We start from the raw sequence: 15734 nt of genomic DNA, 5'->3' as shown, positions 1-15734 counted from the left end.
AGTGTCTTGTACAGTTAAACATTTACCTCACCTATATGGGTTATTTTACGTCTACTTACCCAAGAGAAATAAAAATATATGTCCACAAAAAACTTGTACATGAATGTACAACAGCAATTCTATTCATAGTAACTTAAAACTGAAAATAAACCATGTGTCCAACACTCAACAGGTGATTGGATAAACTGTGGCTTAACCATGTATTAGAATACGACTCAACAATTAAAAGGAATGAACTATTGGTAACTCACAACATAGATGAATCTCATAATCTTTTGCTGAAAGAAAGAAGCCAGACTCAAAGAGGACAAACTGTCTGATTCAATTAACAGTCTAAAAAGACAAAAGGAATCTCAAAAAATGTTTATTTTAAAATATCACTATAGAAATCTTGTACATTATTCCTTGTGGACATACACAAGAGTTCCTCTAAGGAGTATAATTTGTGATTCCATTACATTACATTAATGATCTTCCAGATTATAGAGTATGTGATTATTCTCATTTGTAAGTTGATTCCAACAGTTTTCCAAACTAGCTGTATCCATATAAAACCCCACTATCAGTGTGTAAATCAGTCTTATTGACCGACATCCATGCCTGCAATTAATTAGTATTTTTATGTTTCTCAAAACACCACATTCTGACCATTTTTTAAAGCATGAAATGGAATGTCTTTGTGGCCTACATTTGCATTTACCCTGATTATTAATGGTACTGTATGTGTTTTCATATGTTTCTTGATCATTTGTGTTTCCTCTTTTGTTTTTTGCTCACTCTTATGAGTTGTTTTTCTTACAGATTTATAGGAGTTCTTTATCTAATTTATTCGTCTTTGCAGTTATTTGTGTGACACGAGATTTCTCCCAAGTTGTGGCTTGACCTTATCTTATATCGTTTAATGAAAAGAAATTGTTAATATTAGTGCAGTATGTATCAATGATAAATTATGGAAAGCAATATCTTACATCATGTTTGAAAAATGATCCTTTAATACAACACGGACATGAAAACATTTTCCTATATGTTTTTCTACAAGAGTTTCCATTGGCATCAGCATCTATTCAGCAGACCAGAGAATAGTAAAAATGGAGTATCATGTGGAAGGTTTAGTACCGGATGATGCTTGATACATCATTCTTTCCATATTCTACCTATCGAATCACATGCCCCTACCTAAAGGATACTGGAAAATGAGGTCTAATTATGCACCCAGGAAGAAAGGGAAAGGTGATTTTTGAACACTTAGTCAGTTTGTTCTTCTGATGAACATTTCAATGCTTCCCACATATTGGATGCATTCACCCCTTCCTCAAGGAAGACAGACCAAATCCCATCCAGTCTCTGCAAATACTCAAATCCCAGATTTTCATATCTCCATTAGGTTCAGATATGGACCCTCCTGATTCTATAACATATGAACTTAAAAGATAAGTTATGTGGCCTAACACAAAGGTGGAACAGGAATTAATTATCCACAGGAAAAAAATATTCCATTCAGAAAAGAAAAAAATAGGAAACCCAAACCAGTCACTGGTCCATCACAAACATGAAATTCTTCAGCGTGAGCATTCATTGTAAAACCTGGCTCCCTTGTGTGTGGGGAAGGGTCAGGGCCTTCTTCATTAGATAGGTTACACAGTAAAGGATGTGGATATAGACAGTGATGGAGAATTGAAGCCATTTTTGCAATTAATCTGCTATGCTACTAAGGTCCCATGTTTTGCAGTCCTTCTGTTATTAATTCTGCTGAAAATCCAACTAGTATTTTTGAGCTCATCTTTTTTTTTCCTGATACTTTGATAATGAAGCTTGTGACAATCCACACACTATTTTAACATTCTATCTTGTAACTCTGTCTGTAGGCTCTATAAATATTTGGATTATCTTTCCAAGTTATCAAACGTGAATTTTGCCACTGCATAACAGGGTCCTCATCTTCTCATTTTTCAATATCAGATCTTCGCCCTTTCTCACCCAACTGTTTCAAATATATTAGGTCTTGCTATGGCAGTTATCTATTTCTACATATCAATTTCTATGCTACTAAAATGATGCTAGCAGGAATAACAAATTAACCTTCAACTACCCGGATCTTAGCAAGACAAATATTTCTGTTTCATTCAAGCAGTATCGAAAAAGTGTTATTTTTGTCATTGATGAAGTAGTCATTTAACACTTTTCTCAAAATAGACATTTACAGACCCAGTCTCTGCTATCTCCCCCACACACACACACACCCGACTTCCAATGTTGCCCTGGGCATTGACATGAAGCTAGCCAATACAGACAGAGTGGAAGAGCCGCAGATGTTTTAGGGTCAATTTCACTACATCTCATGGCCAGAAATCAGCATCATGGTCATGCCTATTTGCATGTAAAATAAGAAAATGTGTGACCAGGAGAAAAAAGAAGTGCATTTTGAGAAGAGCTGAGCTTCCCAGTCTTTGCTATCCCCTCCATTTGTTTGAAAAAGTATCCTTTTTCTACTCTTTTAATGGTTCCCCTATGAATTTTAGCATGCATAATTAAAGTCTATTGTTCATCAATATCTTAACTATCCTCCCTCAAAATAAAAGAACTTTGGGACATATTAACTCTGTTCACTCCTTCTGTTTAATTATGTGTTCTTTTTGATCGGTATTTTAGTTCTGTCCCTTTTTATATGTCCATGTTGTTGTTGTTGTCATTGTTGCTGTTAGTGTAATAGTATAGTTTTGTTTGTTTGTTTGTTTTTCTACCATTCTTTTTGCATCTTAATCTTTCTTTCTGGAGTCATTTTCCTTTTTTCCTGAAATATATGTATCCTTCAGTTATAGTCTAATGGTGATTAACTTGTTCAGTTTTTGTAGATTTGATATCTTCATTTCCTTTTCACTTCTAAAAAACAACTTACTATGTACAAAATTCTAGCTTTACAGTTTTGTTTTGTATTTTTCCCTTTAAGCACATTGGATATAACTAACTGTTCCAACATCTTCTGTTTCCATTGTTGCTGTTGGAAAGCCAGTGAACACTGAAATTATTGTTCTTTTGTAGATGATCTAGTTTCCCTTTCTGACTACTCCTAATATATGGCATTGGTGTTCTGTGGTCATTGTCATTCTTAGTATATACAGATTCTCCTTGACTTCCAAAGGGGTTACGTCCCCATAACCCATTGTAAGTTGAAAATATCATAAGATGAAATTCTTATGATACCAAACATCATAACTTAGCTTACCCTACATGCTCAGAAAACAGTATCCTAAAAGCACTGGCCACACAGTACACTGTAAAACAAGAGTTATTTACCCCGGTGATCTTGTGCTTAACTGGGAGTAGAAACTCACTGCTTGCTGCCCAGCATAACGAGAGAGTATGATACTGCGTATTGCTAGCCTGGGAAAAGATCAAAATTTAGAGTATGGTTTCCACTGCATGTGTTTTGTTTTTGCATCACTTTAAAGTTAGAAAATCATTGTAAGTCAAACCATCATATGTCGGGGATCTCTGTATTGTGTTTCTTGTATTAGAGGATTCATGCTTTTCATCATTTTGGGAAATTTTTATGCCATTTTCTCTTATGATATTATGTTATCTCCTCTACCTCTAGTCTCAGTGTCTCACTTTTTTTCCTCTCTCTTACTTTCTCTGTCTGGATGGTGCTTCATTCTGAATAAGGAACTCTATCCACTTGCAAAAAATATTTTATTCAACTATGTCTAATTTGATGTTTAACCCATCCATTAAGTTTTATATTTATACTTTTATATTTTTAATTGTTAATTTCTATTCTATACTTTAATCTGCATACTTTTATAGCCATATCTTCTTAAGTCATTTTTTAATCCATGATCATTTTTATTCCCAAGTTTATTGCTATTAACATGATTAATATGAAATTATGTATTTTCTGTATTTCATAATTCCAAATGGCTGAATAAGAATAATTATTACCAATTGGAACAACAAAATTAAAAAGTTAAATTTCACCATTGAAAGACAAAAATTTGAAGATTGAGTCAAAAGTTAAATCTATTTACCATTTAGGGGAATCAGTTCAAAAAAAAAAAAAAGGAAAGAAAGAATGAATCAGAGGATAAATAGGATAAAATATTATTTAAAGTATTCACTGGAATACTTTACTGGAAAGCCAGTGAACACTGAAATTATTGTTCTTTTGTAGATGATCTATGTTTTATTTCAAAAACAAATCATTAAATTTGTTTTTTGAAAACATAGAAATTTCAATTCTATGTTTTATTTCAAAAAACAAATCACTAAATTAGAAAGAGGATCATTTTATTTTTATAAAGGTTAATATTCTAAAACTGTATTGGCTTTTTGTTTTAATTAAAGTTTATTGGGGTGACAATTGTTAGTAAAGTCACACAATATATAGATGATGTATTACAGAAGTGTATTGACTTTTATGAATATTTATTTGCAGGGAAAAAGTTAACCAAAATACAAAATAAAATTGTTTGAAATGCAAGAAAATACTAGTAGTAATGGTAATAGTGGAAAATGTAACACACCTCTCTCAGTCTAACAGATAAACTAGAATAAAAACGAAAAAGGACATAGAGCAGTAGTTTTCTACTATACTCTGTGAAGTGGAGGAATAAACAGATAAACTCCAAGTCCCTCATTCTTACTTCAAGCAGACTAGCTTTGCTTATAACTGTTTTTTTTTCAAGTGTACAAATATTCCATATGAGATGTGATTTGATAAAAGTTAAATGGCTTTAAAATTATGAAAAATATTAAAATAATATTTTAATTACCTAATTAACAAAAACTATGTAAAAGCTAACTTTTAATCTTTTGTCATATATAAAATATACCCTTTTCCAATAGGTATGTGACTTTCACAACAATTGGTCCTATATTTAACTGCAAAGATTGATTCAACAAGCTCCAAAAAGCAGAAACTATACAAGAGTATATCTCTACATATCAAAATATATGGCATGTACCAACATCTGATAGAAGAGGAAAGTACAGTATTATATGCTTTTATTATTAACCATAAATAATTATTGTATTGATCATTTAGTTCAAAAAGTTAGAGTACAATATAAGTAGGCTGATCAAGAAAGTAGGTGAGTGAATAAAAAAGAGACTCATTAATAAAAAATAATAATAATAATACTCAAAATGCTCAAAGACAAATAAAAAAGACAATCCTCTGACAAAACTAATGATTTAAAAATCATTATAGCTAACAATCATTGAGTACTCACTATTCACTATGTATTTTGCTAAGTAATTTACAAGAACTTAGTTCACTTAATCCTCAAAACAATATTATGCAAATCATCCACTCATTTATTACATAAACATTTATTAAGTACTAACTATATGCCCAGCACTCTATGAGACACTGTGGACATACTGCTGAACAAGGGAAATGATGCCACTGCCCTAAAGATATTTGCATTTTTAAGGAACTGATAAATATCTCCATTAAACAAAATTCATAGAGTTTAGAAAACTTTCCTAAGGACACATCTTTGTGTCAGAATTATGTTTGAATCTAAATTTTACTCCCTGAAGGCCTACACTCCTAACCAAGATGTCATACCATAAAAAGGGAAAATAGATTTAAACAGTTACTATTTATATAACTTTAAATAATTACTATTTATATAACTTACTGCTGAAACATAAAAATTATGGATGAAATAGTTGATTTTCTAGGGAAACATGAATTGCCAAAGTTGACACCAGCGATATTTTAAATATAAAACAATTAAAGAAAAACTGGAAGAAATTTAAAACATTGTTAAAAAAAGAAAACAAAAAACTATATTGATGGTGGCAGACCCAGGTGACTTTTTGTTACAGTCTGATCAGTATTCTAAGGAACATAGAATTTACTACTTAAGCTATCACAATAGAGGATGGAAATATTCTGGCATGTTTACCAAGCTATCATCCATCACTGTAATACCTAACCTGTCAAAGCTAGCTTGTAAACAAACCAACCATCAAATCCCTAACAATATGCACACACACAAACCAATAAACCTAATAAGCTACAGACACTTTCATCTTTGAATAGATATCCAAAAATCCTAAATTTAAAAAAAATCACCAATCAATTTCATACATATTAGAAGAATGATATGCCATGCCAACCTATGGCTTATTCCAAAATTCTAGGTTCTGTCTTCCTGGATGTTAGCTATAGGTATGTCCCGACACAAACAAGCAAAAACTATCAACTGTAATCTAGCGGTTTCAATTCTATGTTTTATTTCAAAGAATGAATCAGAAATGTGGTAAAAAAAAAAAAATGCTGAAGTTATTTATTATAGCATTGTTTATAATAGAGAATATTGCAATTATTTCTATAAAGAAAATTAGTGGAAAAATATCCCACCCTTAGCAATTATAATCTATGGTAGCATGTTACAAAAGATGTGAGTAGTATATACAAAGCACTTTGTTATTTAAAAAGAAAGAAAGAAAATCCCAGCAGATTACATAAATAATGAAAGACTTTGCTGAAGAGGAGACATTTAGGACAGGTCTCAAAGGATTAGCAGGATTTTAACAGATATGATTAGAAATACACAGAGATGTCTTTCTGGGTCATCAGATATGGAAGTAAGTAGTGAGAAATCAAACTGAAAAAGTAGACTCAGTCCAGACCATAAAGTGCATTAAATATAGATAGCAATAAATAAATCAGTGGAACAGAACTGAAAAGCCTGAAACAGATTCAACTATGTGAGAACCAATTATACAACAAAGACAACATTGCAAATATTGTGGGGAAAGGACTTTTAGTTTTAATCATGCTGAAACAGTTGCATTTCTCATCTCACACCAAAAATATGAATATAGCCCTGATGGATTAAAGAGCCAACTGTTTAAAAATAATAAAAATACTACTTAGAAATACTGCAGATAATATGGACATAAACTTGGGCTTATGGACAATTTTATAAACAAACAAATATTCAGAAATCATGAGGGAAACTGCAGATATGTTTGTTTCTCCCAAAAATGTTTATAAAATTATATTGCAGATGCTGTCCTAAACTAACAATACACTGAGGAAGAATTTTTCTGAGGAACAAAGTCTTAATGGTTCTAACACAGAAAGAACTCTAAGAAATTAATTTAAACAATGCAAACAGGCAAATAGGAAAATGAAAATAAATTAAAAAAACAACATAAACGAACATTTCAGAAAAGCAGATGCAAATGGACAATAAATTATGAAATGATGTTCAACCATCTTAGAGTTCAGAGGAATATTAATTAAAGCGGCAAATGCCATTTTTTTACTTTTGTATACTGACAAAAATTAAGCAGATTAATCACATAAAATGGTAGCAAAGATATGGGGAAATAGTCTCATATATTACTGATAGATGTGGAAACTGCCACTATAGTATTGAAAAACAATCTGGCGGTACTTATTAAAATGAAAAATGTACATGCCCTTTGATCCATCAATTCCACTTTTGTTAATGTCTGCTGCAGAAAATAAAAGCAAAGAATATGATATATATGTGCAATGTTGTTTATAACAGTACCGTTTCAAAGTGGAAAAATAAACACACAAATAAAACTGGAACTATGCTGAATGTCTAACTATGGGGGATGGTTTATTAAATTCCGATACATCTATATAATGGAATAATATATAGCTACTAACTAGAGTGTCATGAGTTGATCTTGGATTTGATCTTTTAATAATAATAAACATCAAGTATATGACTTACAGTTTTTAAATAAAACAAAAATAACTCATATATATATATAATATATATTATATATATATATATATATATATATATCACTATATATATAATAGTGATAAGGTGAGAGATTATACGCAATCTGTATTTGTTGTTGCAGCAAAAAGATATTTACAAGGGTGGGGGCAAAAAGAGTTCTTAATTCACTTAGTTCATGACACTTCTGCTTGATTCCTTGCAATAAGCACTTGTTACCTTTGTTATTTCACCAAATTACTTTTAGTATTTAAACAATCTTACAAAGTTTTTAAAAACAAACTCTAATGTATTAAAATGTATAAAATTTTGTCTTTGAATTGCTTTCCTGAAATATGAAGGAAAAGAAAACTATCTTCCTTATAATCTAACTACTTGTCAGACAATACACATGGAAAGTGAAGTATATCAACCAGCACATGGTCCTTAATTATGATTACACTTTATTGCACTCAGCTTATTAAGTCTTACATTACCAGATAACAGAATCCGTTATCTGGTAATAATAGTGAAAAGTATACTAACAATGTTTTTGCTTCTTATTATAGCCCAGTTCCAACAATCACATGGATGAAGGTTAGTGGTTATATTCCTGGTAAGGCACGTCTGCGGAAATCTCAGGCAGTGTTGGAAATACCCAACGTGCAGCTGGATGATGCTGGCATATATGAATGCAGAGCTGAAAACTCACGTGGAAAAAATTCCTTTCGTGGACAATTACAAGTATACAGTAAGTGCTCTTAGCAAAGCATGATGCTATAGTCCCAAGAGTCAAACGGAAAATGCAAATTACTTTGAACTTAATATTGTATTTTAGGCACATAAAAACAAAATTATAATTATTATCATACTTCTTGGTATGGTAAAGCATCGTGCAAAATTACACAGAGAAATGTTTTAAATTAAAAGTGAATGGGAAATTATCATGTTCTTTGTACATCATAGAGAGTTGATGTTTGTAAAAATGAGGTGTTTTCCTGGCACCAAAGCCAACCTCTGGATAAGTTAAAAATCTTATAACCTTTATTAACTTATTCTTGCCCTTGGCCTAAATCAGGAGTCACAATCTATTGCCCATGAACAAATTCCTGCTCAAATGTCTTTTTTTCTTTCTTTCTTGTAAATCAATCTTATTGTAACACAGCTACATTCATTTGTTTACATATTGTCTATGTCAGTTTTTGCACTGCCATGGCAGAATTAAGTAGTTGTGACAGAGACCAGATAACGGCAAACCTAAACATATTTGCTATCTGGTCCTTTACAGAAAAACTTTGCTGACCCCTGGCTTAAATTCATACATTTGTATGATAAATAGCCTCTATAGCCTGTAAGTGTTTTTATTGTCCACAAAGGCCAAAAAGCCAACCAGGTTGCTTGTAAGAATTGGGAAAACCAACTTCAAAAATATCTACAATCTCTTCTTTACGTCTAAGGATCACACAGTGTATCTACTTTTCATACTTGCTGTTATAATATGCTTTATACATAATGGATAAGTGATATTATTCCTATGAGGAGGACACTAAAAAAGAGAGGAATAAAATAATCCAGAGCATTGATATACGCGTAAACCAATACAGATGCTTTCAATAGGAAATTATCCAAATTGCGTATTCAGCTGAATCTGCCAAGCCTCAGCGACTGTTACTGTATCTCCAGACCAGTTATCCTAAAAAGCTTAATGTTCTACACAGGGACTCTTAAAGAGCATTTTGAAACATTAATACCTGAATTCAATCTGTTTTTCTTTCCTTATCTCTAGCAACACATTTAGGAATTCAATACTCCAACAAAATTGAACATTTTATTCATTCATTCACTGACTCAATTAATGTTTATTAACTGCCTATTACTGCTCTATATGCTAGTAATAGAACTTTGAAGAAACTTCTGATCCATTGGATTAGATGAAAAGCAAACCCTACATTAGACTAGAACATGCTATCTGCTGTGATAGAGGCATGTGCAGAGGATTATGGGAGCACAGTCTACTGCATTCTCCTGGGATGATTTAGGGAAAGCTTTCCAGAGGATTTGTACCTTAAAGGCTAAACAAGTGAAAGTGTCCTGGAAAAAAGAGACATAAAGTATTTTAGAAGTTTGTAAGATTGAAGCACCAGCACTAAGTTTGGTTATTTTTAGGCAATGGATGTTGTATTTGGATGAAATCCTCAAGGCAAACTGTTCACAATTACTTACATCATTAAGTTAACTCTCCAGCCATAGGAAAAAACAAGTGTTACTTCTGCGTCCCAGTGAACAATGATTAACATTTAAATGCATTGTGTCAGCTTATCTTCACAGCAGCAGTGTGAGATATTACCAGTTCCTCTATACAGGTAAAAATCTGACACTGAAAGACAAGAGTTAAACCAGTATTTGGCTACTCAAAACCACACACACAGACACACACACACACACACACACACACACGCACGCACACACACGCACCCATAAGGAGCGCCTGTTATTCTCAAGGCTATTTGGGAAAAGTCCCAACTCTTTCTGAGTTGTGAAGAATGGCCCACACCTAAATAAGAATTAGATTTACAGTCTGGAACAGTAGCGCCCTATGGCACTATTCTACTTGTCCTCCCCACCCGGCTCCTTGAGTCATAGGCAATAGCAATTATTACCAGAAAAAGGAGAAGAATGCTTGCACTCAATATTACTGATTTACCTTCTGGTGAGAGGGTATGCTACTAGGATACTCCTGTGGGTTCTCCTTGTTATGCACAAGCAGATGTACACTGCAGGCCAGCCAGATAAGGGTAAACCTGTCCAAAGCATGCATCATGCTGTTGACTAGAAAAAGAAACGGGTCCAGCCACTACTTTGGCACATATTTCTGGGAAGGTATCTTAGAAGAAGGTGGCCCTTCACTGTAGTCCATATTTGGGGTCGTTTCCTGCCCTGCTCCTGATTTGCCCTGGATAGCCCTAGTTTACATCTATTACATAGAGACAGTTACGCACGAACAGTGCCCTATCTCACTTCCAGAAGTATCTTGATTATTACTTAGTCACCCAACTCTTGTACTTTACTTATTTTTTATTTATTAAATTTATTGGGGTGATATTGGTTAGTAAAATTATATAGGTTTCAAGTGTACAATTCTGTAATACATCATCTATATATCACATTGTGTGTTCACCACCCAGAGTCAGTTCTCCTTCCATCACCATATATTTGACCCCCTTGACCCTCTTCTTTTAAAATTGTTCTGTTTGACATGGAGGCTTTTGTCCTCACCCATCAAGTTCTGTAAAATGTGGACAAAATCTTAGGTAACATTTGCACCTGACTGGCAGTAGATACAGAGAGCATGATGCATAAATGTTCCATTGTATCCATGGTTCGTAATTATAACCTTCTCCTCTCAGAATGCGTTTCTGTTGGAAACTCTGTCACCTGAGCTTCATGTGCTGGAAGAAGTAGAGGCTGACACTTTTTATCTAAATGGTCAATATTCACAGAGTACTGAAAACACAGAGTTGTTCCGTAGCTCACTTTCTTTTAGAAAGTATAACTATGGGAATGTGTTACATGTTCAATTGTGAGATGCAAAAGATAAACCAAGGTTCTAAGGCAACCTTTCTAGTCTCATTTTTTTGGCCAATCATTACAAATGAGTACTAATATAGGTGGTAGGCATAAATTTATGCCACATGTTTTATTTTTATAACTCAGAATTTGTATAATTAAACATACAACAAATGATACAACATAAGTAAACATGTTCATAGTAGGTAAGTAAAAATTAAGGTAAACTTACATGTTGAATATAATAAATAGATTTTTAAATAATACTCATAAAGAGAACAAATAAACTAGCAAAACAATTAAAACAAAATTGTGGTAATGATTTGAACCTTAAAATAAATTGCAAACTTATTCTATTGAATATGCCTTTTGTCTATACTATAGAGTAGTTTTATGGGTGAAATCATTTCTTTGATTATTTCTGTCCCTTCTAGTTTCTGATGATTAATCAAAAAGATCTTGTTTTTACTAGTCATACAAAATTTTCAGTCTTTGTATTTCCAATATAAGTTGAATTTTGCTTGGTAAAGTTCTCAATTGAAATGAAAAGAAAGAAGGAAAGAATGAGAAAATAAAAGAAAAGAGGGAAGGAGGAAAGGTGACAGGCAGGCAGGAAGGAAGCTCACAGAGTTTTAAGCAGCTTTATATGTGTATCAGGAGCTCTCATAATGGGACGTATTTTGTGTACTGAAAAATCTTATTATATAAAGATGTGCGATCTTTGAGTTGAAATACATGTCATGTACCCCACTAACTAGTAATTTGTCACCCTGTAGAGCAAGGGCACTGAATAGCTACTATTTAGAAATATATAATATCAGTATTAATTTTACCTATAACCAAGATGCTTAAAGGAAAATTACATTGCTTTGTACTAAATATCCAACAAAGTTTTTATTTTCGGTACAGTGTAGTGTTTTAGTTGGTTGAGGGGGGTGTTATTGTTGTTGTTTCTTTCTTTGTTTTTGGTGAAATCTCTGGGCAATATCCTCACTAATTTTTTTAATGGTTTGCAGTGTCTGCAATTTGATTACATATAAGCTCCTTCAAGACAAAGATTATTTTTTGTTTTGTTATTATTCCTATTTTCCAGCACTAAGCATTATGCTCAGCACAGTGTGGATACTTTTTATTACAAATCTATGCTTATTATAAAGATTAATGCTTAGATATGTACACCATTCTTCAAGGTACACTGTAAATAGATGAAAGTCAGACTAAAGAACTAATGAAGGAAACAAATAGTTGCCAAGAGCTTATGTTTTAGACACTATTGCACAACTAACTACTTTATGTAACATTAACCCAAAATAACCCTTAGCAATTAGTATTCCTGCTTCACAGATTGGGAAACTAAGGCCTAGAAAGGTTAAGGAGCTTATTACTGAAGGTCCAATTAATAATAAGCAGTGGAACCAAATTCCAACTTAGAACTAGCAATGGCACCAGAAATCAACCCCCAACTAGGATGCTACCTCTCTGTGAAATATTGAGGAACTGCACTAAGGCCTGGGATGAGAAAGGTATGGAGAGCAGTTAATTCCCATTTACTCATCTATTATTAATGTTAGAGAAAAGTTTTTGATACATTAAATCCTTGTCATTAGTTTTCATTCTCTATTTTTATTTTCTTCCAAATTGTGTTTTTCTATAGTAGGCATGATTTTTACAGATGTTTTACCTGTTAAAATACATTAAATATTTACCATAGAAAATAATGTAAAATTGTAGATTTCTGATTAATAATTTAATCCATAAAGAAAATATTTTCAACCCTGTGTCTTGGGAGAAAATTTCTCACCTTGAGTTCTGTTCTTATGAAAATGATATCATATATATTCACAGTTGATAGAAAGTAAAGTTCAAGTTATTGCATGGGTAATGGATTGGGGGGGAATGTTACCAATATTTTTTATACTCAATCATCATCGTAGCCCATTGAAATAGGAATTACCATCGACAGCTTACAGATGAGACTCATTAAAGTTAAACAACTCATTCCTGATTACATATTAGAGCAAGGGCATGGTAGCACTGGGATTTGAACCTTCATTTACCCCCAACTTTGTAATCTTTCCAATATACCTCGTTACCTCTCACTGGGCCACAGCTGAAAATCTGAATATTGAATATTGTCTATGGAGATGAAATATGTTCATTCTTCAGCACTTAAGAGTACAGGAGCAATGAAGGAGGCCAATAACAATTAGCATTTATCAACAGATTTTCAGAATTTCTAATGACAAGAGAAAAGAAACAAGATTTCCTTTATGCACATCTGCTTGCTGTTTTAAAAACTGTAACCTGGAGACTGATATGAAGCTTCAATGTATTACATAAGTAGTTGCGAATAGACGGTCCATCTGGTGAGAGTATTAACAGCTTCTGGGTTTAAGGTGCCATATGTTTCTTAAATTTTTCATACCCTAAAATAGGTGGCCTGACAAAAGCTAGACCAAAGAAATTACTAGCTTAAAAAAAATATCTGGGATCAGTGTAACAGGCCATTTTTATTTGTGGAATTGTTGGTAGACTGAATTTGAATATTTTAATTGCAATTCTGTCTCCTCCATTAAATTTTGAGCTGACAGCAAACGGACATTGTAACATATTTATCTTTGCATTCTCAGTGCTAAGCATTGTGCCGATAGTGATATCCCATAAATACTTGAAGAAGAGAGAAAAGCAGGAATTATTTATTTTTAAATTCATTGATCATTTGTTGATTCCTATGACAAATTCATTTTGGAATCAGGACTATAAAGTAGGCCAATGTTGTAGAGTAATCCAAAATATGTTCAAAGAAACATTATTTTGATTTCTAGTATTTTTTTCTTTTCCATATGACACAGTTTTTAATTTAATAGATTTTTCTTTCCTAATTTTTCATTTTAGTAACTTTTTAAGATTTTTTTTCATTTTCTTTTTAACTCCTATGAGCTTCATATACCAGCACTAGCTGTAGTACATACCAGATACAACTAGCCAATATCCTACAAGCAACAATTATATGTGAATCAGCGCTGTGTCCAAAGTAAATATACCGTGTTTCCCCGAAAATAAGAACTAGCCCAATAATCAGCTCTAATGCGTCTTTTGGAGCAAAACATTAATATAAGAACCAGTCTTCTATAAGATCTGTTCTTATAGTAAAATCATATATACCATATATATCAACTCTATACTTGATGATCTCCCTGTCTAGCTAGGGTGTCAAACAATAACTGGAAAATTCCTAACAGTTTAAGTCAGCAACAGAAGAGGGATAAGAAGTTATTATGAGATTATTTTCCAAGTGAATAAGAACTATAGGTGTCCAGAGAAGGTGCAGTTGACTCCCCTTTAAGGTTAAGATTCATAAACCTTATATAAGTTAGATTAAATTTTGAATTATGAGTGGAATTAAAAGAGACAGAGAAGTGGAGCGTTCCATGTGGACTGAACAATCTGAAGAAGATGCAAGGTGTGTTTGGGAGACAGCAAACCCGTTTACTTGAGTTCCAGGAGTCATGGATAGTTATGAAGTAGTGTAGCAGAGTAGGAAGGTTTACAAAAAGTCCAAATGAGAAAGCAGAGTTTAATGTTGCTTTTGTTTCTCACCATTTCTATCAGTATTTTTAGCATATATGACTACAAAGAAACTGATTTTGGAAGCCAGGCATGAAAGTCAGGATCAATGTTTGACGCTCACCATGGTAGATTGCTGAATGATAGCTTCTAGGTTTCAAGTTGAATCACAGAGTGTATTCAAGGGCCTAGAAATCTTGACTATGCCAAGGTAAGTCTCCTTAAAAACCAGGCTATACTGGCTTGAAGACCAATGAGCTACTAAAAACAAAATTCCCATTTAGAGGCAAGTAGAAGGTAAATGACACTAGGTATGCAGCAAATGCTTCCAATTCATTTTTTTAATATTTCAAAATGAGCTGGGAGAAACGTATGTTCCCTGGAGTCAGAAATATCTGACTTTGAAAGTGGTTTATGTGCCTTACTGAGTACCTTGGGTAAATTTCCTTAACCTCTCTGAGCCAAATTTTCCTGATTCATAAAATGAGATATGTTTTCAGGATCAATGTTACAGGGATTAATTGATAATCAAGTTTAATGTCTAGGACTAGCATTTAATAAATGAGAGTTCTTTCTCTCTTGTTCTTTCTCCTCCCTTCTAAATTGGTTTTGAACATCTGTTGTCCTTTTAGACACACTATTCTGATTTCCATGTACAGTTTCCTTCAGCATATCTTATTTCATTTCTTATGCTATCCTTTCCTGGGCATTGACTTTACACCTCCTCTACCACAGCATAAACTTACATGTAGGACATATGTGTCCTATATCTTACTAGCCTCTAAGACTGAGCAAGGACTAAATAAAATAAGGTGAATGAATCAGTGACTAAAGTCCTCGCTAGCACAAAGTAAAATATTTTATTAGGTTGATGGCAAAAAAAAA

The 15734-nt window shown here is 32.9% G+C and overlaps 1 protein-coding gene across 2 annotated transcripts in view; it reads left to right on the top strand.

The window, feature by feature from the left end:
* CNTN5 (contactin 5) overlaps nt 1–15734 on the top strand; it is a 1286475-nt gene that overhangs the window by 987106 nt on the left and 283635 nt on the right. For both annotated transcript variants that reach the window (XM_088791491.1, XM_019741696.3), the window contains one exon: nt 8285–8466. In XM_088791491.1, coding sequence (XP_088647617.1) covers nt 8285–8466 — 182 coding nt within the window. The remainder of the gene's footprint in view (nt 1–8284; nt 8467–15734) is intronic.

This window comes from Rhinolophus sinicus, chromosome 14 (assembly GCF_057876585.1).
Source record: "Rhinolophus sinicus isolate RSI-liver-muscle chromosome 14, RSI-T2T, whole genome shotgun sequence".
Lineage (NCBI taxonomy): Eukaryota > Metazoa > Chordata > Mammalia > Chiroptera > Rhinolophidae > Rhinolophus > Rhinolophus sinicus.
Note: the sequence above shows the minus strand (reverse complement) of the source record. Positions and strands in the feature narration are given on the sequence as shown.